We start from the raw sequence: 25383 nt of genomic DNA, 5'->3' as shown, positions 1-25383 counted from the left end.
TACAGTCACTCGAATTTGTCATATATTCCTTCATAGCACATTTAAAGAAAAAAATTGTATACAGGACATCACATTGGCACACAACTGTAAGGCGTTCTCATCCTCTTTGCAGCAGGATCGAGTTCTTCACAGTATTTACTTATTGGTATTTGTAGAGGAGGCAGAGCAAAGAAGTGATAAGGTGGAGACCATTTTACTGTTTCTGAGATAGTACAGACAGGTTCCTTTTGGATTTTCTGAACTTTTTTCTACTTAATAATACATTTTAATGAGTCTTTGGGGGAAGTCATAACTTTACTACACTGCTTATCGCAGCCGCCTGCTCACATGACAATACTCTTGTGAGGTATAATATTAAAATCATCTCTGGCTAAAAGTGGATTTTGGCTTTTAGCCTAACACTGAGCAAATAACCTTTCCTGTCCAAGTTAAATGTTCCCATAAGCTCCTTAAAACCAAATTTTCCTTGTTAAAAAAAGTTACTGAATATAATTCCCAAAGGGTAGGGTATGAAAGCTATTTAAATTAGATTTTTTAAAAATCCTTCCTGTATTTTGCTGGCTTGGCCTTTTTTTTTTTTAATATTTGATAGGTACTTCTTTGCTAGGTTTGACGTGAGAGGTCAGAACTCTCCCAAGGAAGGTTGATGGTCCATCTGATGGGTTCAGTTCCGTAGTTTGAACTGTGGCTTAAAGCAGAATGCCGATTCCTGCCACCCAGTGCTGTTGCCTTCCCCAAGAATCTTGGCAGAATCTATCGCAAACCCCGTCTTTGTACTTGACTGTGACCCTGTTGCTGTCCAGAACTCTGAACCTCCAGCTCCCTCATAACACAAGGCCAGGCTTTCTGGGGTTTCCCAGTAGGTCGGCCTTAAGGTAGATGAAAATTTGATAGATGCACTTATAACCTCTTCCGAGCTTTCTGTGGGAACTTTGACAAGTACATTCTTTCTCCTAAATATTTTAACACACAGCCTTTAAAATGACATTTACCTCTTCTAGGACCATTTTTGACAGTAGCATGTAGTAGTTTTATTTTTATTTTATTTGAAAACATCATTTGGAGTTTTATAGAAAAATATAAAATATTTATCTCCGCAGCTTGTTATCAGCAGGGAGGATAGGCATTCTTGGATGGATGGAAGATTTATGGGTGGAAAGAGTCAAGAAGCTATTTTGTGATAAAGGATTTCTTCGCATTTTTTCCTCTAGTCAAGAAAATTGCTTGTGGGTTCTTGCTTAAAAAAATAATAATCCCTCTGGTGCTGCTTTTAATTTGATCAGGTTTAAAATGTTTTCAGAAGCTTCCCTTGCAGTAGCGTCTGGTATGATCAAATGAAGGAATGGCTTTGGAACAGGTAGGTTTTTTATGATGCTGTTCGGCCTTTCTACCAAAGGTGCAGTACAGTGGACCAGTCAAAACAATAGCACCATTGTTACTTGACTTTGAGGTATATGGTGTATCCCCTTTCCAATGACAGATTTGACTCGTGTTGTAAGAATTTATGTTTCCTATGATATATATCCAATGTACCCAATGTCACTTTCAAAAAATAGGCATATACCACAATATCAACCCACTGTTATGATTTCTCATGTATGGCTACTGATGACTACACTTTACCTGCAAGGGAAAGGATTAATTATATATCCTTTTCTTGTTCATGAGGTAAAAGTTTGTAAGATAAAATATAATGCTGGTAGAGCATGGAAGCATTTTATGAGCAGGTGGACAAAATTGTGAAAAGACCATCAGAAAGCCTAGAACTTGGCCGGGGAGGGGGGTGGTGGGAACCCCAAACTTCCACTGCCTTGGGGCTCTGTTTTTAATGATTCCCTGCTGGGCTGAATATTTCAAGTAGACCTAAGCAGGTGACTCTTCCCTGGGGAGAAGATGGTTTTCCATAGAAACTAGTCTCTCACTTTCGTGGGAATGGCTTTAACCTAATACAAACCTGAATCCACCTGAGAGAAATAGGAAAACCCTGTATGACACTTTGCCAAACTTCACACAAGTCTAATTATAGAATAGTTTTTCCACCCTACTTTTTTTTTTAAGATTTTATTTATTTGACAGAGAGAGACACAGCGAGAGAAGGAACCCAAGCAGGGGGAGTGGGAGAGGGAGAAGCAGGCTTCCCGCTGAGCAGGGAGCCCAATGTGGGGCTCGGTCCCAGGACTCTGGGATCACACCCTGAGCTGAAGGGAGATGCTTAACTACTGAGCCACCCAGGCGCCCCATCCACCCTACTAATACAGATGTTTTGTTTAACTGAAAAAACTTAAAATAATGTAAAGAAAGAGGGTTTCCCTTCTAGAAGAAAGGAGGAGTACATGCTCCCTATACTTGAACAAGGGTCTATGAGCCCGGATATCTAGCTTCCTATATTTTGATGAGTGATAGATACATGATTTTAGTAATCCTGCTTTACAAAATAGTTTACTAAACAGGGCTATATATGGCAGAAAAAAATGAAAATACTTCAAAGTCCTGGATGCAAACCATGAATCTGGTAAGGAGTGGCCTCTCCCCTCCCCCCAGTTCATAAAAATAAATCTGAAAAACATACACTGGTGATAAACAGTTAAGCTGTGGTCATCACACCTGCCACTGAAATGGGAAACTAGCACTGAATATTGAACATATCAGCTGACAGCTGGGAAGATGTTGGCAGAAAAAAAAATGACATAGCACTGAATGAGGGCAGGCCTAACAAGGGAACTTGCTACCGATTAGTTTGAGAAGAGTTGTTGATGCTTGTCCTGCCGTGGGGCTCCAGCCTCAGGCTCAGCAAATGCTGCTACTCTCTTTGTGAAGATTTGTTTAAAAATTGCAGTCTTTTTGTCCCTTGATGGTACACTCCCCTGATAAACAGTGTGATTTGATTTTCTGCCCCATTTGTGTCTTACACCCCACCGCTTGTGCCTTTTGCTTGGCAACCTGAAAGGAACTAATGTATTATCACATTCTGTCTCTTTTTCCCCCCTCATCTTTTAAAGAAAATCATAACAATGGCCATGTTTGTAACCTTTTATGTTTAGAGAGCACTTCTGTACCCGTTCTCCCATTAATCCGCACAGTGATCCTTCCAAGTGCAGCTGTAGAAACTGAGGTTAGAGGCGCCGGGGAGCTCACTCAGGAGCGCTCCTCCTTAGTGGGAGAGCTGGAACTCAAACTCTAGCCCCCCGCCAGTGTCTGTACTCTGGCAGGTAGAGGTAAGAGATTTGAATTAGCCTGAAAATGGCCCAAATACCAGCAGGCGTTATGAGCACCAAATCTTACTTTATTACAAAAAAACTGGAGGTCTTGAGCTCTTCTGTTTCCTCCTTTTGCAGTAATCTGATCAGGGCCCATGAAAAGGACTCCAAAGAAAAATGTTTTTTCTTTGTAACTTACCATTGGAAAGTGCCACTTTGGCCTCAAAATCATAGCACTAAAACATATTTGTACATACACTGAGACAAAAGCAGGTTATATTTTACTACCTTGAAGCTTCATTTAAGCTGTGGCATGGAGCAGCGAAGGGGCTCTCTCTTTCTATATAGGTGGATACACGGGAGAAATGGAAGTGTGTGCATTCCAGGATGAACTGGATTATCTTCATCTCTAAAAAAGTAACGTGAGTGATAGAAGACCACACTTCAGTTTTAAGATTGCCAATGAACCATAATATAAGCAATGAATGTCTTTTAGGGTGTGAACACGTTCTTTCACACATCTACTTGGGTAAATCACTGTTCTGTTTGAAAGGATCTCACAGAAATGGAATTTTTAAATATTGAGAAATCCATTAAGAAATGGAGAGAGAAAGAAACGCTCATTGTAAAAGCTGTGCCAAGGACAACTAAGATGTGGCCTAGCATCTGAAAAATGTTTACTTTTAATCAAAATGAACTTTTAAAGAAGTTAATGTTCTCACCCTTTGGCTGAAGAGTTCATTGCCAGGCTGGTCTAACGTCTGTTGGAAGTTGGTCAGCCAGTTTTTCACAAAAGAAAAATATTGCACACAATGTAGACGGTCATTTTCATGAAGAAAATCTACATGTTTGGAATTGACTTACTGCTCTGTTGCAGCTTCATCTTTTTTATAACCTGTTCATGGCTAGTTGCAGAGAGAGGGAGATTGAGGGTCGTACAAGGTGTCTTTGGTTCACTGTGAGAGCAAGTCGTCTAGTTCTGATTCTGAAGTGACAGAAGAGGAAAAAATAGCTCTAAAGACATTATGGTTCATATCCTATCCCTTTTTTTTTTTGTTATTATTATAAAAACAATAAGACAAAAACCTTAGAAAAAGAAAAACCCAGGATTCCACTAACCTAAACATGATTTTCTTCATTTTTGCTCATTCATTGAAATTCTGTTCATTTCTATGAATGGTTGTAATTACTGTGTTCCTAGTGATTGTAGACATTTTTAATTGTTCTGTGTCAGGAGTTCTTATCTCTTTTGTTCCATGGACTCCTTTGACAGTTTTTGTTAGAGCTTATGGATCTCTTTTCAGAAAAATGTTTTTAAGTACTTAAAATAAAATACACAAGATTATACAGGAGACAATAATATTGAAGTACACTTACTGAAATAGTTTTAAAATTAACTCATGATATGGTAACATGTGCTTTACTACCAAAGTATTACATAACAAGTCGTGACAAAGTCATAGTTACTTAATTTCTGAGTAATTGTGAGCATAAATTTTTTGGAATTGTGGGTCTGAAGGTGGAGGGGAGGGCAAAAGAGTTGAGAAATGTTATGCCTGATGGTCCTTATTGTCTAGGGGAAGGAAGAGGCTCAGTTGTCTTTAGAATGTGATGAGTTGGCCCGGGGTTGGAGGGAGGTAAGGTTTCAGAACAGATGGGGCAACACTGCTTAATTCTTACTATGTCTCAAGTACTATGCAAACTTTTTATATATGTTATCTCCTTTAACCCTGAGAACACCTTCATGAGGAATAGTTGCTATCGTTGTCTTTATTTGACCAATGTAGCAACTAAGTTTGGAGAAATTACCCACAAATAGACCATTCACTATCCCTCAAAGGAAGTCTACCTAAATAATCCAGAAGGAATATCCCTGATTGGTAACGCAAATGCAAGGCCACATTAGAGGCAGCATTAGGATTCAGTCCCAAACCCTTGATGATGAGAGCCTGTTTTACTTAGCCTTTTATCTGTTTCCTAAATTGGGAAAGATAAAAAGAATTTCTGAGTGACCCTAAGGGCCACTTGAAATTGGAAATCCCAAATTTGTCTATTCTAGAAAACAAATCCTCAGACTTACTGTTAGGTAATTTTTCTCCTGAAGCAACCATTGTAGAAACCTGAACAGAGCAAGGCAGTGGGTTAGGGGGATGCAGAAGACAGGATGGCCTGTCTGGACAGTCTGTGTTCACACCTTGAATCAGCTCCTTTTAGGACCACAGTTGTCTCTGCTGGAGAGGTTTTTCCTCTGAAAGGTCACCTGGGACACGGTCTGCCCTGCATTCATTGACTTTATAGCTTTTCATCACTGCTTCCTCAGGGTAATTTGGAGACACGTTGCCAGGGTATTTTAAGTGAAGCATAAATTTTCTCACTGTGGTCTAAGACTGGTGCAATTGAAAGACAAGAAGCAAAGAGGTTGGGGCAGGCCACAGAGAGAACACTTCATGGGTGACAGTCTCTAATAAGGGTCAGATGTATGCGGGAGCCTTGGGACAGCTTCTGGTGCTCAGAACAGGAAGCATGTCCCAACACAGCACCTTGTGTAGCCTTCAAAGAAAAATGATGAGGCTTCTATATGTTTCTTTTTCCCAGACACTTGAATAAGTACCTTACATTCACCAAGGTAAATATATGCAGCAGGAATGTATTAAATGTTCATTTAAGCTGTTAAAAACCGCATGTGGGAAGTTGGATAAGAAAGAACCTGATTTGTGGGACCCAGTGCCTCGTTGCAGATTAGCAAATGGGAGATGTGTTTATTGTTCCATCCCAGACCTCACCAATGAATGCAATTTCAATAAATACACAGAAAACAGATTTAAGAAACCATACACATCTCTCTAAAAAAAAACACTGAACAAAACAACACTGCAGCCTTTGATGGGGTTGGATATCTGCACTGTCTCAAAACAAATACTGCTAAGGATAATTAGTCTCTGTCTTTGTTTTATTTATTTTTGGTCAAATATCTTTAGGCCTTCAGGCTCGAGGCCAGAAATAAATAGAAAATGTTTTATAGTCCTTGATTTGATAATGCCAGTACCAAATCATAGCTGATATTCATAATAAATAAAGTTTCTTGGGGTGGGGGAGGCCTATCCTTGGATCAGTGGAAAGCTTTGTAAGCCAGCCTTCCAAAATCGTGTGAAACAGGAAAATTGTGTTTCTTTTTAAATTCAGTACTGAGAATTAAATGAATAAAATACTGTCATTTCGAACATTAATTCAGAGAGATGTAAAACCAGTAGAGTTTAGAAATTCACCTTAAGTTATAAGTAACTTTACAAATCTGGTTTTGTTTGTTTTTTTTTAATAGGGTAGAGAGTACATATCAGTGATGTCAGGAGGTCTGACTTGTGCCAAAAAGGACAGAGGGTCTTTTAAAAATTTTTGAGTAAATAATTCAGTAATTTTGATTTCAAGTAAATGCTTTATGCAGGAAGAGTAAGAATTCCTGTTCGATCTCTTATAAACAATAATTTCAAATAATGAAATTTCCTCCAGGAAACAGGTGGTCTTTAATATTAACATAAAAAGAAATTAAAATGCAAATACAGAAGTACTTAGAGAATGTTTATTTTGTGATTTAGGAGGCTTGGTTTTCCCGCCCATCAGCTGAAAGATGTTTAGTGACACTTAATAAGTACTCAGAGTAAGATTTGTTCTAAAGCTCTCTGTATGCTGTAATTGTATGCCCCTTTCGCCCTTTAAATTTGAAATAAACTTGAAATGAAGGATGGAACCCAAACAGGCTGTTAGAGAAGTAGAAATGATAAGTGATTGATTTTTCTCAGCATAGATAACATTGCCTATGTTGTGATTCAGCAAATGCTGCTATATACTATCAGTGAAGTGCCTCTTTCAACATGAGATTGTGATGTTGCCTTTAATTTATTTGCAAATGGTGCTTTTATGTCTGGGTTTTCTGCACAGCCCAGGTAGTAAGTGCAGAGGGGAAGTTCTGTTTTCTGTTGAGGGAGGGTAGGAAAGGGAGGCAGGAAGCATTCAGAGGCTAGCGTGTTTCCCCCAGGACCTTCTCTTCACTTTCGTTTGTTCAGGCCCCGTCCCCGTCCTGTGACTTGCACCTGTGTTGTGCCTATGCCAGGCTAGCCTCCAAAACTAGGTCTGTCTGACTTCCCAGTCCGTGCTTCCAACTATGATGAAATACATGTAGGAAAGTCAGGAGAAGTGTGGTGTTTGGTCAGGGTACTCCCCAGATACCGTGTTTGTACACTGTGCCAGGTACGTTTGATAGCAAGACGATTAGAATTTGTCCAACCCTGGAGGAGCAGAGGATGGACAAGCGAAGAGCCATACCTGAACAATAAGCGTTCGGGATTATTTTGATTTTTGTGATGGGCTGGTCTGGAGAATTGCTTGGTTGCCTAAAGTTTAAACCTAAGTCACTCAGAAAATTGTTATAAAATAGCAGTTCTGTTTTCTATCTAAACATTAGTCACCACTACTAAGCTTTCGTCAGTCTCTCATCTTGGCAAGTGAAGGTGAGATTCGCGTCAGGTACCATCCAAGACCTTCTGAGATCTCACCTTTCTAGCCTGTCATTCCTTAGTTTTGCTCACACTTCTTCACTCAACTTTGCCTCATGTTTTTCCACCTCTGAGCTTTGTTACATCTATGGTAAAATGTCCTTCCTCTTTCCTCTTGCTACTGCATGTGCACTGGCTGAGACCTGCTGGTCTTTCTAAGGCGAGCACAGGCATCTGCCTGCTCTTGCTAGCTTCCCGAGTTCTCTAAACCCTGCTGGCAGCTTCGCTGAACCATGTGGCAGACCCTGTATCCCTGCCAACTGCAGACTCAGCCAGTGTGCAGCACGTCCCCAGCACTCTCCAAGGCACTGTCTGACCTGGTGCAAAAGCATTGCACGTTGTCTCTAAACTCCAAGGTATAAGTTACAGGAAACTTCTGACTTGGGAGAAACCCCATTTTTACTTTAAGTTCCCTAGAGCCAGCCTCATGGAACTGACCCGGTGGTGCCTGGACTCAGTGACTTGTGCCCTACGTTCAGAGGGGTGCACAGGTCACCTGCCTGAGCTCTGCTGCTACATGATCTGAGCCATTCAAACAGAGTCATACCTGCTCTCTTGTCCTGTGGGGTGTCCCTTGAGTGGCTGTCATGAAATTCATCCTCTCTTGCCTCTCTTTGAGACCTTCTCAGTAGAAGAATGGTGGAAGGTTCTGGGTTGGAGGAGCATAACCAGCTGAGGCACACATGTTGGTCTGACCTTGGTTCTCCAGCCCTCTCTCCTTCCAAATCCAGTAGCACTTCATCATGATTATTGTGATGACCACGGCAAAGCTTTTGTTGCAGCTATTCTTATATGCCAGATTAATCTGGTTGAATATATAGATGGTATCTTTTTCATTTTTATATCTCCTTCCACATTTTGCAGAAAGCTTTTTATATGAAAGATGTTTAATAGGTGTTTAATGGCTGAAAGAATGAATTAACACATGATACATAATAAGGAAACAATCATTCATTTAGTCACAAAATATTTATTGAGCACCTGCTATCTGTAGTCAGTGTTCTGGTGCTGGGATTAAAAAGGTGCTTCCAGAAGGATTCCCATTTGATGAGCTTCCCTGTGGTGTATCTTCTGATCAAAAATAAAAAGTGTGACTGAGCTGTTGACATAGTACTTTTTAAGAGTCATTTGTTAATTTGTCGGTCTGTGTCTGAACTGAGATGGCCTTTCCAGTTCTAGAATTCTTTTGTGCTTCTTATTTAACATTTCTCAGGGCCAGCAGTGACTGTCTAGCCTTATTTTGAATAAGTGTAGTCTTTGATCTGATCCCTACCACCTCTGCCCATTTTTCTAGCTCTGTCTCGTGGCCTGGCTGAGCTCATTCCTCTGCCCTTTCCTCTTTATCCTGCTACTTGACTTTTTCTTAGCTTCTCATTTTTTGCGGGGTGAATCTCACCAAACAACAAGCAATGAGATAAATGGTTTCTGATACATATCATAAAGAAGGATTTAATTCAACATACTTGACACCATAAGCCATATATTTTAATGCTCTAAACTTGAAGTGTAGAAATAACTTTTCATGAGGAGGCTGGGGAAACACAGGACTTATGAGCTGATGCATGAGCATTCAGAATTGAGTTTACCATTTTGTAGTGTCCACTATTTGTAATATCCTTGGATGGCTGAGGTCAGACAATTCTGTGTGGTGTGAGTGGTGTGAGTCTGTGTATTAATTGCTGCCTCTCACAAAAGCAGCCCAACACTGTAGCGTCAGTCCACGGTGGATCTCGGTTTCCCGTGTTCCCTCTCCCCTCTCCCCAGCTGCTCTTGAGCTCTTTGGGTAAACTGATTTCTCTTGGTATCAATCTACTCCTCTCTCTGCTCCTGAATCTTGCTCACACGGCAGCTGTTGCATCCTGCTTTTCCTTCTGGCTATGGTGTTTACATGTCTGTCTCCTCCCCTGGACTGTAAGCCCTCTGCTGTACAACTCAGACTGCATCATATCAGTGTTCCTCCAGTGCTGGCCAGTATTGGCACCTGAGTGATTGACTTAACAAATACTGATGAACAGAATATAAATTTTACAGGTAGAATTGAAAGAGAGTGGGAAGGTTCTCCTTTAAAACCTGTGTTTAAGGTCTTGGAGTAAAATGGAAGTTTCAGCCTCAACAACAGTGTTAGCCATTGAGTCTAACATTATTCCCTCTTTCAATTGGGAATGTTAGTTTGCTGTGTAGTGCTTGGAAAAAGTGTCTTGGGAGAGCAAAAGGAAAATAATATTTCATTATCATTAGCTTATTGTTTGTCTGATAGGGAAATGCTAATTAAAAAGTGTTTGTGCCTGTTTTGGAATTACCTGCCTATTTATGGAAGGAAAAAGAACCATAACATTGTTGAAACAACAGTAAAATCTGCTGCAAATCATATTAAAAGAAAAAAAAAGGGGGATGGATTGTGCTTTGAACTTCCAACTCCTTCACAGCTCATCATTTCTTGATGCCCTTTGCCAAGCTGTGTGCTCAAGGAATCTAATGATACACAAAGCCTCATTGCCAGATACTTCATTAATTCCTCAATCCATTAGGAGCCTTAATGGCCTATGCCATTGGAATAAGTATGGAAATCCAGTCCCCCAAGAAAGTACAGTGCTCTATAAATCATACTCGCCCGAGGATTCTCTCAGCCCTTGACACAGAAGAATAGATGAAAAATCATTGTACTTCCTGAATTGCTTTATCCTACAGGCTCTCAGAATAATCGACATCCTTTAACTCTTTAACCCTCCATGCTTGGTTCTCAAAGTGTGATCCTGGGATCAAAAGCATCAGCACCACTAGGAACTTGTTAGAAATGCAAATTCAGGGGCGCCTGGGTGGCTCAGTCGTTAAGCATCTGCCTTCTGCTCAGGGCGTGATCCCAGCGTCCTGGGATCGAGCTCCGCATCAGGCTCCTCCGCTGGGAGCCTGCTTCTTCCTCTCCCACTCCCCCTGCTTGTGTTCCCTCTTGCTGGCTGTCTCTCTCTGTCAAATAAATAATAAATGAATACATCTTTTTAAAAAATGCAAATTAAGTGGCCCTACCCAAGCACACTGAAACTCTGGGGTTGGGGCCAGCAATCTGTGTTCTAAGCAGGACTCCCTGTGACTCTGACCTGCTCTAACATCTCTATGATGTTCTAAAATGAGGACTTTTTTTTTTTTACTGTTGAGGAAACATGAGCAGGGCCATCACTTCACCCTGATCTACTTGTTTGTATTCAGTTTAATTGAGCAGACATTGACTGAGTAGCTGTTACATCCTAGGCATCCTCCCTAGGAAACCATAAAGGTAAAGGACATTTACAGTCACTCTAGTGTTATCTGTGCTTGCGTTTTCCTGCTGTGCTGCACTGGCCTCCTCGGATGGCAACCCCACCTCGACTTTGTTCTACAGCAACCAAAATGATGGTCCTCTAGGCTGCCTTATTTGACTTCTCAAAGCCTTCATTAACCATCATCCACCAGTCGGCTCCTCAACCTTTTCCCAGTGGGACACTGGCACCTCCGTGAATTGCAGGAAGAATGATACTATCTTTCTGAACCTTTTCTGCTTTTAAATGCCTGATAATCTTTCTGTTCACACGCTCCCTACTATCCGTGTCCCTCTAGAATTGGTGTTGCCCCTACCCACGTCCATTTTCACACTAAGGGCGCTGCTAGAGAGGTTCTTTCGCACAGAAGACAGACTGTCCAACCCTGATCTTAAATGAGCAGCTCTTTTTAGAGGAAGGCGTACAATCTCTATCAGTAAAGGGCAGCAAGAATAAAAAACTCAAAATTTACCTTTCTCCCAATAGCTGTTTCTCTAATCCAAGTCCTCATCATCCTGTGCCTCAGTATTTCTGTGGCTCCCTGACAGTTTTGTTTTCCTACCTCGATCAATCTTGCTGATAGAGTGATCATTCTTTTTTTTTTTTTAACTTAAATTTTGAGTAGTTAACATCCAGTGCAATATTGGTTTCTGGAGTAGAATACGGTGATTCCTCACTTGTATACAACACCCAGTGCTCATCATAACAAGTGCTCTCCTTAGTACCCATCACCTGTCTAGCCCACCCCCCACCCACCTCCCTCCACCGACCCTCAGTTTGTTCTTTATCATTAAGAGTTAGAGTGATCATTCTTAAATACTAATTCTATCATACTAACTTCAAATTTGTGCCCATAACTGCAAATATGTGCCCATGGCCTATAGCAGGGATCAGTGAACTAAGGTATGTGCTTGCTGTACAAATAAAGTTTTACTGGAACACAATGACAGTCATCATTTGCAGATTATCCATGACTGCTTTTGTGCTATAATGGCAGAGCTGAGTGGTTGCAGCTGGGACTCTGTGCCATACAAGCCTAAAATATTTATTATCTGGCATTTAAGAAAAGTTTGCTACCCCTGGTCTGTTTACATGTAACATACTGACATATTTGGGTTTAGTCCTGCCAGCTTTCAGTGTTCTTTCCCTTTGCTCCTGTTTGTTCTGCTTCTGTTTCCTTCCTTTCATGTCTTTGTTTGAATTTATTATTTTTCCTTATTCCGTTTTCTTTTTCACACTATTAATTAATTGGTACTTTTACCCCTATCCCAGACAATTCAAGAATGTTAGAACATTTTAAGCGTCTTTTACCACTTCTTCCTTATATGCTTCAGTTGTCATCTGTTCATATTCTCTATGCTTGAAACCCAGAAGACATTACTATTATTGTTTATAAAGTCAATATTCATTTAGACTTATCTACATTACTAGCATTTTGGTTGCTCTTCACTTCACAGGTACTTCTCCTCTTTGTATGTGAAAAAGAAAAGAAAGTCTTTATGTTTACCCTCACATTTGAATGATAATTAGGCTGAATATAGACCAAATTTAATTTTCCTCCTGAAACTGAAGATATTGTTTCATTGTCTGTTAGCATTCACTGTCGCAAATTAGAGATCTGATGGTAATCTGATTTTTCTCTTTTCTTCTCTGGAAGATTTTGGGATTTTTCTCTTTTTATTTTGAGGTCTTAGATGTGTCTAGGTGATTTTTTTTTTTAATTATTTATACTTGTTGGGCTTTTTTGCAGGTCTGGAAAATTTCTGTTATTTTCTCTATTTTATTCCTGTAAGATGCCTTTTAGAAAGATAATAGCACATCTGGATCTCTTTTTCATATTGCTTAGCATTTGTGTTCTATTTTCTTTTTTTTTTTAATTTTCTTCTATGTTCTGTACAATCTCTAGGTTCCATCTTCTAGTTGCTGATTTGATCTTTAGTAAGGTACAATCCAATATTCAGCACATCTTGATTCTTTTTGACTGATATTTTGAATTTCTTAGCTATGTAGTTGTTACTTTTTTCCTAATTGATGGGATTTATTTTGGAATCCCTATCATAACATATACTGTACCTCTTTTTAACTCATCTCATGCTTCCACTTACCTGACTCCTTCGGTCAGATATTCTTCTATTGAGTAATCATAGCTCCTCTCATTTATTTTTGTTTTGCCTCAAATCATTGTGATTTTTAACGTATCTGTATTTTAGTTGTGCATCGTGGGTGCAATTTTTCTTTCCTCAGCCCGAATGAGAATCAGCTTGGTTTATTGGTGAATGATGAGTCAGATCATAGGACTCTGATTCAGATCAGATAGGATTACCTCACCTACTGATGATGATTGGGGAAGGATGGGCCATGGGCTGGTCCAATGGTCAGTAGTTTGTCTTTTAGGTATTTGCTTCCACTGTTGGCATTGGCCTTGCCAGAACTGTCTCCTCAGAGATACCTACTAATAACTGTTTGCTGGGGATCTGCTCCCTGGGATTAGTTGCACCTTTTCTTGGTAGCCAGTACTATTATAGTTTCACTCTTTTTCCTTTATCTTTACTGAGGTGTTATAACAGCTGAGAAAGTTGTAGCACAGGCTGAGTCCACCGTCTTGATCCAATCAGCCATGTGTTTCCTGAAGGCCTTCTTCCCTGTCTTGCCTCCAGGCGTAACTCATTGCACCAGTCATTCGGGTTCCACATAGAGCTTTGTCCCTGTTTCTTTCATAGTGCTTGTTCCGACGTAACATTCCTAAGAACTGTCTATTTGTCCTTGTTTTTGCCCCGCTGAATTAAGTTCTGTAGCCCAGACGTGTATGTGTTAGATTGCCACAGATGTTTTATCCAGGATGCAGAACAACTGGTTTAGTACCAAGCAAGTGAAAATGGGGTTTGGAAATACAACACCAACTGTACTATAAGATCCAGAATGGCTCCCTTACTCCTTTTATGTATTTCTCTATCTCCTCAAAAACCTGGTTGATGTTTAAGTCTAACTTCCCAACTCTATGAATAAACATTTTCCAAAGCATCAAATTATAGTAGTCTGCAGTTAGGTTGACTTTGTAAGGATACTGGTTGTATCCTTAGAAATGACCTCCTCTTGATTATACTAAGTGAAATAAGTCAAGCAGAGAAAGATAATTATATGGTTTCACTCATTTATGGAACATAAGAACTAGGAAGATTGGTAGGAGAAAGAAGGAAAAAATGAAGGGGGGGTAGTAAACAGAAGGGGGAATGAACCATGAGAGACTGTGGACTCTGGGAAGCAAACTGAGGGCTTCAGAGGGGAGAGGAGTGGGGGAATGGGATAGGCCAGTGATGGGTATTAAGGAGGGCACGTATTGCATGGTGCACTGGGTGTTATACGCAAATAATGAATCATGGAACATTGCATCAAAAACTGGGGATGTACTGTATGGTGACTAATATAACAAAATAAAAATTATTAAAAAAAAAAAAAAAAGAAATGACCTCCTCTCATCTTGCTGGGAAGGGAGAGCCCTTCCCTTACTAGATTCCCAGGATTGAATCCTCACTGGACTTAAGTGTATTATCTCTGTTTCTTTTGCCTTTTCTGGAGGGCCTCTATTTAATGAGGCAGTTAATGGTGGTCTAAGAGGCTGGAGTTACCAATTCATTAACTAGCTTCAGTCATAATACTCTTTCCTACTCAAAAAATCCTATTTAATTAGGAAAATGGGAAACCATTTTTCCTTTCATATCTGTCAATATCTGAACTTAGTCAAATGCTGACCTCCAGGTAGTATGATTAGGCTCTTAAAAGATTGTCTGATTATGCTTGGGGCTCCTGATACAAGTTTTTGCTATTATATCTACAATCACATTTCAAATAATTGGAATTGGCAAAAAATATTAGAATGCCAGGAATTACCAAGAATGTGTTGAAAATGATAACAGGAATTGTCAAGAGTGCCTGGGTGGCTCAGTCAGTTATGTGGCTGCCTTCAGCTCAGGTTAGATCCCAGGATCCGGGGATCGAACCCCACCCCCACCCGCAACGGGTTTCCCTACTCAGTGAGGAGTCTTCGTCTCCCTCTGCCCCCTCCCTGCTTGTGCTCTCTCTCTCTCTCAAATAAATAAAGTCTTTTAAAAAATTGCCAAGACACCAAGATATTAAGTAATACTTTTATTCAGATTATAATGGGTCTTGTTTCAGTTCTTTGGTTCTGTGTGTGTGTATGTGTGTAGCTTCTTAATCAGCCAAGCCACACCCTTAAGTCCCACTTAAAAGTACTTAATTGTACATTGAATCCAGATGTATAGGGAGAACAGATAAAAGCCTGGAGTGTGGGGCCCGTATGGGGACTAGTGAGAAATAAGACTGCTCAGATGGACTATAAGCTTTCCTTTTCCATCTCATGCTGTTCCTTTTTTCTGGAATGTTTTGGAGATAAGGAGAAGCTACTGAAGGACATTTAAGCAGGTGGCTGATACTGGATTTATGTTGTAGAGAGATCACTGTGGCAGGCCTGGGTAAGAGGAATCGAAATGGACTAAAATAACAGACCAGTTAGGAGGACATTACTATGTTGGGTACCATGAGCAGAGGTAGTGGCAGTTGGTATAGATGGACAGGGAGAGATCGGGGCAAGATTAAGGTGCAGAATCTATAAGACTAAAGTTGCTGATCTGATGTGAGGGCGAGGAAGAGTTAGAAGTGCACGTTGATTCTTACGGGTCTGTGATAAAATATTATGATCCCCAAGAGACACTGAGTTTACCTTTTCTGTCCCAGGAAGGAAAATGTACCAATAAAAGAAGAGCACCTGTACCAGTATTTGATCAGATTGCAGACCTTTTTCATCCTTAGGAATGAAAAGTCAAGCTTTTCATCATTCTGTTTCTTCTGCTTTCTGAACCTACCCTATGTTGTTCTACGGCCACTTTTCTTCTAACCTTCAAGTATTCACTAATTGTACATTTAGTGAAGCTGTTTGATTTTTCCCATCTTTCATAACAAATATACTGATAATGTCTAGGGCTAATTGTGTGCAATTTAATTTTTAGATTGTGGTAATCATTATTGCTGTTTTTATTTTCATTCTGTCTTCGCTAGGCATAGTCAGCTATAGGTACTCAACAAAATTATGCCCTTTAGGGTGACTTTCAATTTTCTCACTTTGGGAAACATATTTGTGTGTCAGTCATGAAGTATTCAGGTTTGTATTGTTAAACACTTGATCCCCTAGTTTCCACATTGGACCATTAACACTTTACAGTTCTTTGTAAATAGAAAACTAAGACCATCTCTGTGCTGTTTGGGGGTATTTCTGAACACCTCATCTAATTTAGGACAGTAGGTATCTGTCTTCCAAACCCATATTCTATCTCTTGATGTACCAAAAGTCCTGCCATGCAGAAGGTAAAAGAGAAGTCACTCAAGCATTCATGGGTGATTTGCAGGAGCACCCGTGGGGTGTTTCCTCACTGTGCCCGGAGAAGCATATGTAAAAGGGTTTGGCTTTCCTAACCACAGGAAGTATTTCAACATATGTTTGGTAGTATGTGACAATAGCAGTGTGTTTCATTAAAAATACACAACTTACATTGTCAACAGTTGCTCTCACCACTAGGGCCCCTGGAGGGTCAAGACTTGACGTAATCTGTTTTCTGCCTCTCTTTAAAGCTATTAAGTGTGGAAATCAGCTGAGTTACAGTTTGAATTGATGTTCTTCTTTGTTTTAATCCTCCAGAAATGCATCTTCTGCAGACACCGGGTTAAGAAGGTCTCTGGAGCCTGTATTCAGTGTTCCTATGGCCGCTGCCCAGCCTCCTTCCATGTCACGTGTGCTCATGCTGCTGGGGTGCTGATGGAGCCTGACGATTGGCCATACGTGGTGAACATCACATGCTTTCGACATAAGGTCAACCCAAATGTGGTAAGGCCCTCCCTTCCTTCCCTGATGCCAAGACTGCCTATGAATTCCCTCCTGTACACTTCCCAAGGCTAGCATGCTCTACTCTGTAATGTTACTCATTGTCGTACGTCCAGACTGTGAGTTTCTTGAGGGCAGGGATTGTACGTTATTATTTTCTAGTGTTTGCCCAGGACCGATCAGTGTCCTGATCCACATACCTGTATATTCTGGCCTTTAGGTTTTATTTCATCTCTTCTGGAAGAAACAAAGAGGAGTAACACAGTAAAGGGAAGGGGGCAGGTGGTCACAAATATTTGGGGCCTTGCTGCCTGAGGCGGGATAAGCTAGGTGCAGCATGGGGGCCCTAGGAGGAATGAGGACAATTTCAGAAAAGCAGAAATGTAGGAGAGAAGTATAGAGGTCACTTTTTCTCTGCCTTTTCTATATCACTCAGGACCGAACCTTTTTCTGGGCAAAGAGTGTTTGCAAGTAAATAACATGTGAATTTAACTATAAATCACTTTACCTGTTGTTGGCAAATGGAATCTTACGTTTGTTTTAAATGCTTAGAAAAATTAGGACAGTGTGGAGATGGTTGATATGCCTTTGTTACTTTTCCAGTTCACTGTAATTGTTTTTTGGCTGCCCACAAAGGGCAACTTTGCTAACTTGTTGCCCTGTGTTATCCCTGGGAGGCTTGGCCACAGACTCTTTGCAACCTAACATACTTGTCCTATGTCTCTATTAACCTCCTGTGAGCAGCCTGCCAGGTTGTCAGTCTGGGCCTGGGGAGCCATGACCCATACACGACAAATCTCTTGGCTTTTTAATGATTCCAGCAACTTCCATTGGTATCTTGAGAGATACTTGATGTTTGTGCATTGGGACTTTGTTCGGTTGTGTGTGAATGCACAAATGTATGAGATGACATCACCAACTGTCACATCTATTCTACTTTCCATGGTTTAGGTGACAAGTTGCATATTCATTCATGGTTTTTCCTTAGTTTCTTGAATTGATGGGCTTTTGCTAAGAATAGTATTATATATTCAGCAGAAAATACATTTTAGCAACTTTTTAAAAAATCATAGTAATGACACATTGCATTACTGTGGTGCTTTGCCATTTACAACATGCAGTCAATGGCATTACCTCATTAGATGACACATGGGAACGCATTTTGAGATGTGAACCAGATCATGACCTTCTGAGTCAGAGTAGTTTGTGTTCACATTTGGTCTTTGCCAGCAACACATGTGCAACCTTGTGCAAGTTCTCATCTCAGAGCCTCAGCTTCCTTGTCTACAAACAAAGGCATGCCTGTCTCACTGTCTTGTTTTCAGTTCATGGCATAGAATAAGCCCTCAGAAAATGAAAGTTGTATTGTTACTCTCTCTTTTACTACTGCTGCTGCTGCTGCTGCTGCTGGCTTTGGTACTACAATTCTGTGTGAACTGGGCGAAATGAGTAGTAGTATCCCTGCTTCAAGGATAAGAAACCTGAGTACAAAAAGGTTCAATTCCTTGCCCAAGTGGATTCAATTAATGAGCAACAGGTGCTGGAATGTAAATGCTTTTTCAGCCCATTATTATTTGTTGAATTCCAAACTCCAAGCCTTGAATGGAGCTAGAGGTGTTCATTTGAAGCTTTGTTTGGGATCACACATTCTTATTTTAATATTCGAAAGCTCTGTGGTTACTGGTGATTATATTAAAGTTGCTATTAGAGGTCCAGATGTTTAACCAGGATGTCATTCCTCCTATGATGTGTGCTTCAGTCAGCTTTATGTTACTAATTGTTTTCATAAATGATGACTGAAAAGAACATCTACTCGCTCTCCTCTATGGATCTACTTTAAGTTTGGTACACTTTGTCAAACATGGGGAAACATCATATAATTTATATTAAATGGTAGTTTTTCCCTATGTAGGTACAATTTTAGTGTTCGTAAATTGCCTTTGCAAAGTTCTCTGGCAGGAAGCGCTGTGAATACTGGATTTCCAAAATATATGTCTGATAGCTGTTACTTATCCATTATTCTTCGGCTGGACTTCAAGTCTGGCTTCTTCCCCAAAATGTTTGACAACTAACCGGAAGGAATTCATAAAATCTGGTAACTTTGGTTAAGAGCATTGTGAATTTCCCCTATTGCATTGAATATGCTTTACTTTTCAAGCATAAAAAAGTTCAAATTAATTCCCATATTTCTCTTGTATAAACTGTGTATGCCAGGGATTATGCTCTCAAGAGCTGGAACTATAGTTTGGCTATATTTTCACCATACCTGATTGTTTGGAGGTAGTGGGCAATTGCTGAATCGGTGCAGTGAGAACTATAAAATAAAATTCAGGCAAACTTGGCAGCCTAACTCGGTCATCTTACAGAATAGAGGGCCTGCATAGTTTAGGTGAAATGAAGTTGCTTCAATAGGATCTACATTTTTACTCACTTTAGGGTTTTTGTTTCCTCTTTTTTTAAAAAAAAATTTCTCCCAATTACTTGTTTTTTGCACCAAAGGACCATTTTAAGGCAACTTCTACTCTTCCTTTAATGCCAAAAATATTCTAAAATACTAGCTCTTTCAATGTTATTGGGCTTTGAGCATAAACTCATTCTAGATAATAGTGTGAAAAATCTCATCTGATTTGTTATAATGCATTCTTCCATTAGTAAGCATCTTTTAATTGAAAAGGTGGTATTTAAGGGGTACTTGGGTGACACGGTCGGTTGAGCCTCTGACTCTTTGTTTTGGATCAGGTCATGAGAATTGAGCCCTGCGACGGGCTCTGCACTCAGCGTGGAGTCTGCTTGGGATTCTTTCTCTCTCTGTTCCTCCCCACCACATGTTCTCTCTCTCTCAAATAAATAAATAGATCTTTTTTTTTTAAAGTTGGTATTTGAAAAATACGTAGCTTCCAAAGTCTTAAAGATACAGATATGTTAAAGAAAGTGCACAACTAATCCCTGTTATTTTAATCTAAATTTTTATATGTATTTTTCAGTGTTTTTGTCAAGCATACTTTTTGACTGGCACCTGCTATCTTTCAAATGTAAGATTTCATTTGTGTGTGCATGTGTATGTGTGCACGTGTGTTTATGTTGTAGTGTTGTGGTACTTGACCACCTGCCCTTTGCCATGATTCAGTGTGACCTATTTCCTGGCTCTATTTTGGAAGGTTCCTTTGGCTGTATTCCTAACCACTTATGTGGATGTTGCACAGATGTTTGTAAGGAAAAGGGAAAACTAAAGAACACAATAAATAGTAAAATGGTTTTGAAACTAGGAGCCTAAAACGTATTCCTTCTCCAAAGCAAATAGTGACCTGCTCATAAATTATATACTTCCTGCAAAGTGCAGCTACCACAGGGTCTGTCTCTTCACACCTGATTAAACTAGAGGGTGTCCAGTGGAAGAGACACCTGAATAATGGAGGGCAACGGAGGTGAGAAGATGGCATGCACAGATCTTTTTTGGGGGGCAAATTACTTCAATAACCCTTCATATTGGATTAGAATATTCCGTATATGCAGTGTGGGAACACTAAATCACTTGCACTTTATACATTAGTTCATTGCAATGAGCAAAGCCCTTTTTCATAATGTATCTTATATGAGGTACATCATTTTTATCTCAGTGCCCTCTCCTCTTGAAAAATATGACATTTGAGAAATTTGTTTCTTTCATAATTTTCTAAGTTGTGGCTACTAACATGGAGACAGACACCTACTGAAAAAAGAAGAACTTTTATAGAGAAAACACCCTAGTGGACAAATTTTTTCCTACTATTTTGTGTATTATTTTATTCAATATTATTTTAACTAAATTTTTTTTAACTAGATCATAATTTTAGATTTTAAAACTAGGCTTAATTAATATTTTCTCTCTTCGACTAGCACTTGGCCATCCATGGAAGCTGCTTGGTATAAATTTGTTACAACAATTCTCTAATGATAATGAATGGGATTAGTGGAAAAGAAAAAGAACTGGTATTTATTGAGCATCTTCATGTCAAGAGTATGTCAGATATTTTACACGTGACCCTATTTCAAGGCAGTGTTGTTGGTGTGGATAATGGGCGGTAGTGGTTATGTTGGCTTCTGTGCTAGCACCTCGTACTCTGGGAGGTCCTCTTGTCTTCTGTTATTCTACCCTTCTAGCCATCCTCCACGTCTTATTCTGGCACTCATCCTTGTAATAGAACTTGAAACCATAGGCTGGTGATGGGTAGTAAGGAGGGCACATACTGCATGGTGCACTGGGTGTTATATGCAAATGATGCATCATGGAACATTACATCAAAAATTAAGGATGTAGTGTATGGTGGCTAACATAACATAATAAAAAATTATTATAAAAAAAAAAAAAGAACTTGAGACCTTGTTCGGCACTTACTTTTTTTCTCAGCCTGTGTCTTCAGGCCAGCTCCCCAGGCAAGCTTCAGTACAACTCCTTCTGTGCCATCACTGTCCATGGCTCCAGATGGGGACCCACGTTGGGCAGGATCTAGTGAAGGGCTCAGAGCAAGGTGGCTCTTCTGGTTAATCTATTCCTATATAGCTAACCTTTGGTGGTACCAGGGTGAAAATACCTTCAAAACTAACTTAATAAAATCTTTCCTTGGTATGTAAAAATAATTCTCACCTCACCAACATGTGAAACAAATGGATGATCAAAGCTCCTAAACTCTAAACCCTAAAATAGTTCTTAATCACAGGAGAATATTGTATAGCATATTATACTTCCAGTATCAGTTTTTGAGAAAACACGTAATGACAAAAAAAAACCTTTGAGAAATCCGTAACACATTTATATGAATTCATTAATTATAGTGAATCTGCAGTGTTTCAGGTTGATTGTGGATTGATAGGGAGAGACCCAGCACACATTCCCACTGTAAATTTCCATTTAATTAGCCAAGGATATAGAAATGTAGCAGAAATGGTTTCACCAGAGAGGGTGGAAGTGCGTGCCACCGATGCTAACAAAACGTCCTGGGCTCTCTCCCTAGTGAGCACATGCAGTTCCTGTGTGTAAGGTGCTGCCGGATCTGAAACAAAGGATCTGTCGCTGTACCACAGGTGTTTATGCTTGGACTCATTCGGGAAGACTGACTATTCATGTCTCTCATTTAATAAAATGTTTGTAGACATGAAGGGGTTCTGTTTTTAAGCCAGAATCAAGGTCAAGAAGACCACATATTCTACGAGAGGAAGAAGGTAGACTCAGTTTCCAGATGGGTACCTGAGCCCTATCTCCCTTCAGAAGTGTTGTGCAGTTCTAGAAACTTGGTTTCCCGGAGTCTGCCCCTGGCTCTGGTTTATGACTTGTACTGCAGTTAGTTCCAATAGGCATTTTGGTTTGAAGACGAAAATTACATTTCACCATATGTTGCATTTTACCAAATGGTGGCCCTCAGGGCCTTGATGGGTGACCATAGGATTATGTTTTGTAATAAGACAGCATTTACTTAATTCACATCGGTAGGTAAGACTTTGCTTGACTGTGCTTTGTATTATTTGTTGCTTTTGAGCATCAGTTTGGTTTATAGCCTTTCATAGATTCAGTGGGTACCAATTGACGTAATTTTCTTTTTGATGCTTCTGTCACACACTGACCATTTGGAGCCTCTTCAAGGTGACTTTATTTTCCTAATTTAAAACCACTTAGACATCTTTGCTTTATTCCAATTAGAAATGTCAAAATCATCTTGATTTCCTTGTTTCAAACATGAAATCAGCAACCCATTAAGGAGCCCAGGTTCTTTTTTAAAGGTGCTCCATTAGCAATCAAATTTGGAATGAAGGGTGTTTTTTGTTTTTGTTTCATGGGAGCACCAGCTACTTTGGCAGGGGGCCACATTAGTGACAGAGCAGGAAAATAATTATTTTTCAAATGATCAAGAGTTTATGTTGATATGTCCAATTTTTTTTCTGTCTTTAATAAGCTTATTTTTATATCGTTCTAGTTTGAGGGCTTATTATTTTTCCTGTTACCATTAGCTGGTCTTTTGATACGTGTTTGTATTACGTTGCTAATAAAAATTTTAGGGGTCTTTGTTTTCTTTCCTTTTTTTGTTTGAACCACTGGATCAAGAGTCATAGAATCGGCTTCAGTGTCTGTAGGTCTAGAACATCCCACTTTCAAGCATCAGCTAAGCACCTCTTTTCTAAAAAGAAACAAAAATCAATTCGTATCTTCCTTTAAGGAACAGTAAAACAATGAAAATATAGGGCACTGAGTATTATAACACCATTGATACCATCATTTTTAGGATTTTCAGAAAAATACAAAATTTTGATATTTTGTCTAAAATTCTTTTAATTTCTCATGGGCTGTGTGGTAGGGCCCATCACCTTCTCACCACCCACTTGTCCAACGCCAGAGCTCCTGATTGCAGCCTGTTACTCTCCAGATGGCAACCTTCTGATTCTCAGCTTCCTTTCATTATCAGTTCAGGATAGTTCCCCAAACTTGAAAACGGTTTAAACTTTTTTGAAGAAAGGATACAATTAGGGTAGAAACCTCATAAACTGTGACCCCATTCCAAGATTTTTGAATGAACCGAAACCGAGGAAAATAAAACCAATTTTTAAAGACTTTTGGCATTGGAAATAAACTGTTTGATAACAGATTGGCCTTGTATGCTGCCCACCTCTCCTTTCTTTTATTTTTTTTATTATTATGATATGTTAGTCACCATACAGTACATCATTAGCTTTTGATGTAGTGTTCCATGATTGTTTGTGACCCAGTGCGCCGTGCAATACATGCCCTCCTTGATACCCATCATCAGGCTAGCCCGCCTCTCCTTTCTTATCTTAGCACGGATGTAGCCAGCTCATAAAAAATAATCTAGGCACAAAGGTTAGTTATGGAGAACTTCAGTTGGATTGCTTTGAAACTGTTCAATTCAATATACAGAGAGCCAGGGAGCGTCCTGGAAGTAAAAACATAATTTTTTTTTAACTTCTCAGCCCAACTTTAAACATTCTTCCTGACATGCCCTCATTCACACACCTGTTGTAAGCAGATGTACTTTTTTGAAGAAATGGTGATAAACGTTTATGCAACATGTAACATGAGGCTTTACATGTATTACGTCATTTACTCTTCAAAGTACCATTTGTGGTAGGAACTATTATTAACCCCTTTTTACAGATGAGGAAACTGAAGCAAAGGGTATTTAAGTTATAATTTGATATATATTATATAGGTAGTAAGGAGAAGAATGGTCAAAACCAGGCAACCTGATTCAGTGCCCGGGCTCTTAGCTACTGTGCTTTAATACCATAATAAGATAGGCTATATAAAAAGAAGGATAAGAGGGAGTTAAGATGGCAGAGGAGTAGGGGACCCCTTTTTCAGCCGGTCCCCTGAGTCGAGCTGGATAGGTACCAGACCAGCCTAAATAACCACGGAATCAGCCTGAGACGCAGGATGATGCATCTGGATCTCTACAAATGAACATCTCCAGCGCTGAGTATTGAGGTACGAAGAGGGGAGCTGTAAACCGGGCACGGATATCGGAAGATAAACGGAAGGGGGAGGGAGCCGCCGCGTTTGGGCGCCGGGAAGCGGCAGCCACCTGCACGGGGGAGCGGGCGGACTCATAGAGGGCACCCGCGAGAGAGCGGACTGAGACCGGTGAGCCGTGAACGCGCGCGCCACCAGGCATCTCCCGGAACACCGGAATCCTGGTGTGCTCACGGGATCCAGACTGAGACCGGGAACTCCCGGAGCGCGCGCGGGGCGGCTGGCGGCTGGCGGGCCACCTGCACGGGGGAGCGGGCGGACTCGCGGTCGGCACCCGCGAAACAGCAGACTGAGACCCTGAACCGGGTGCGCGCGCCACCAGGCTTCTCACGGAACTCCGGAATCGAGGTGTGCTCACCGGGCATAGACTGAGACCGGGAGACCCGGGAGCCTGCGGAGCGGCCGGTGGCTGGCGGCATTAGAAACACAAAGGACAGAGACGCGCCGGCCCTGGAAGTGAGGGCAGGGACGCCGGGTGTGGGGCGCACATCCCCGGACGCTGCAGGGTTGAGCAGCACCAACAGTAATAGAGTTAAAGTGGCCAGAACATCAGTGGAGAACGGGCCGCAATCCCTCTGTTCTGCGACAATGCAGCCTCTGCTGCTCTGACCCTCAGAAGAGGCATAGCCGGCCGCCGGGGAAAGCCGCCAGAGAACAAAAGCCTGGAAATACCGGCTCAGAGAGTGCCCATCCCCATCCTCCCTCGCAGGGGACACGGAGACTCTAACCAAACAGGGTTGCCTGAGTATCGGCGTGGCAGGCCCCTCCCCCAGAACACAGAAGGCAGGCTGAAAAATCAAGAAGCCCACAACCCAGGCGCCTGGGTAGCGCAGTCATTGAGTGCCTGTCTCCGGCTTAGGGCGTGATCCCAGCGTTCCGGAAAGGAGTCCCTCATCGGGCTCCTCCGCTGGGAGCCTGCTTCTTCCTCTCTCAC

General features: G+C 40.7%; 1 protein-coding gene across 4 annotated transcripts in view; it reads left to right on the top strand.

Moving 5' to 3' along the window:
- KDM4C (lysine demethylase 4C) overlaps positions 1-25383 on the top strand; it is a 436152-nt gene that overhangs the window by 353205 nt on the left and 57564 nt on the right. For 2 of the 4 annotated variants that reach the window (XM_045780262.2, XM_087869651.1), the window contains 2 exons: positions 16751-16936; positions 19918-19965. In XM_045780262.2, the coding sequence (XP_045636218.1) occupies positions 16751-16936; positions 19918-19965 (234 nt within the window). The remainder of the gene's footprint in view (positions 1-16750; positions 16937-19917; positions 19966-25383) is intronic. The other 2 variants (XM_087869653.1, XM_087869652.1) reach the window with 1 other exon arrangement.

Source organism: Ursus americanus, chromosome 18, assembly GCF_024610735.1.
Source record: "Ursus americanus isolate L20-20 chromosome 18, mUrsAme1.1.p, whole genome shotgun sequence".
Lineage (NCBI taxonomy): Eukaryota > Metazoa > Chordata > Mammalia > Carnivora > Ursidae > Ursus > Ursus americanus.
The sequence above is the reverse complement of the archived record's forward strand: the minus strand, read 5'-3'. Positions and strand labels throughout refer to the sequence as shown.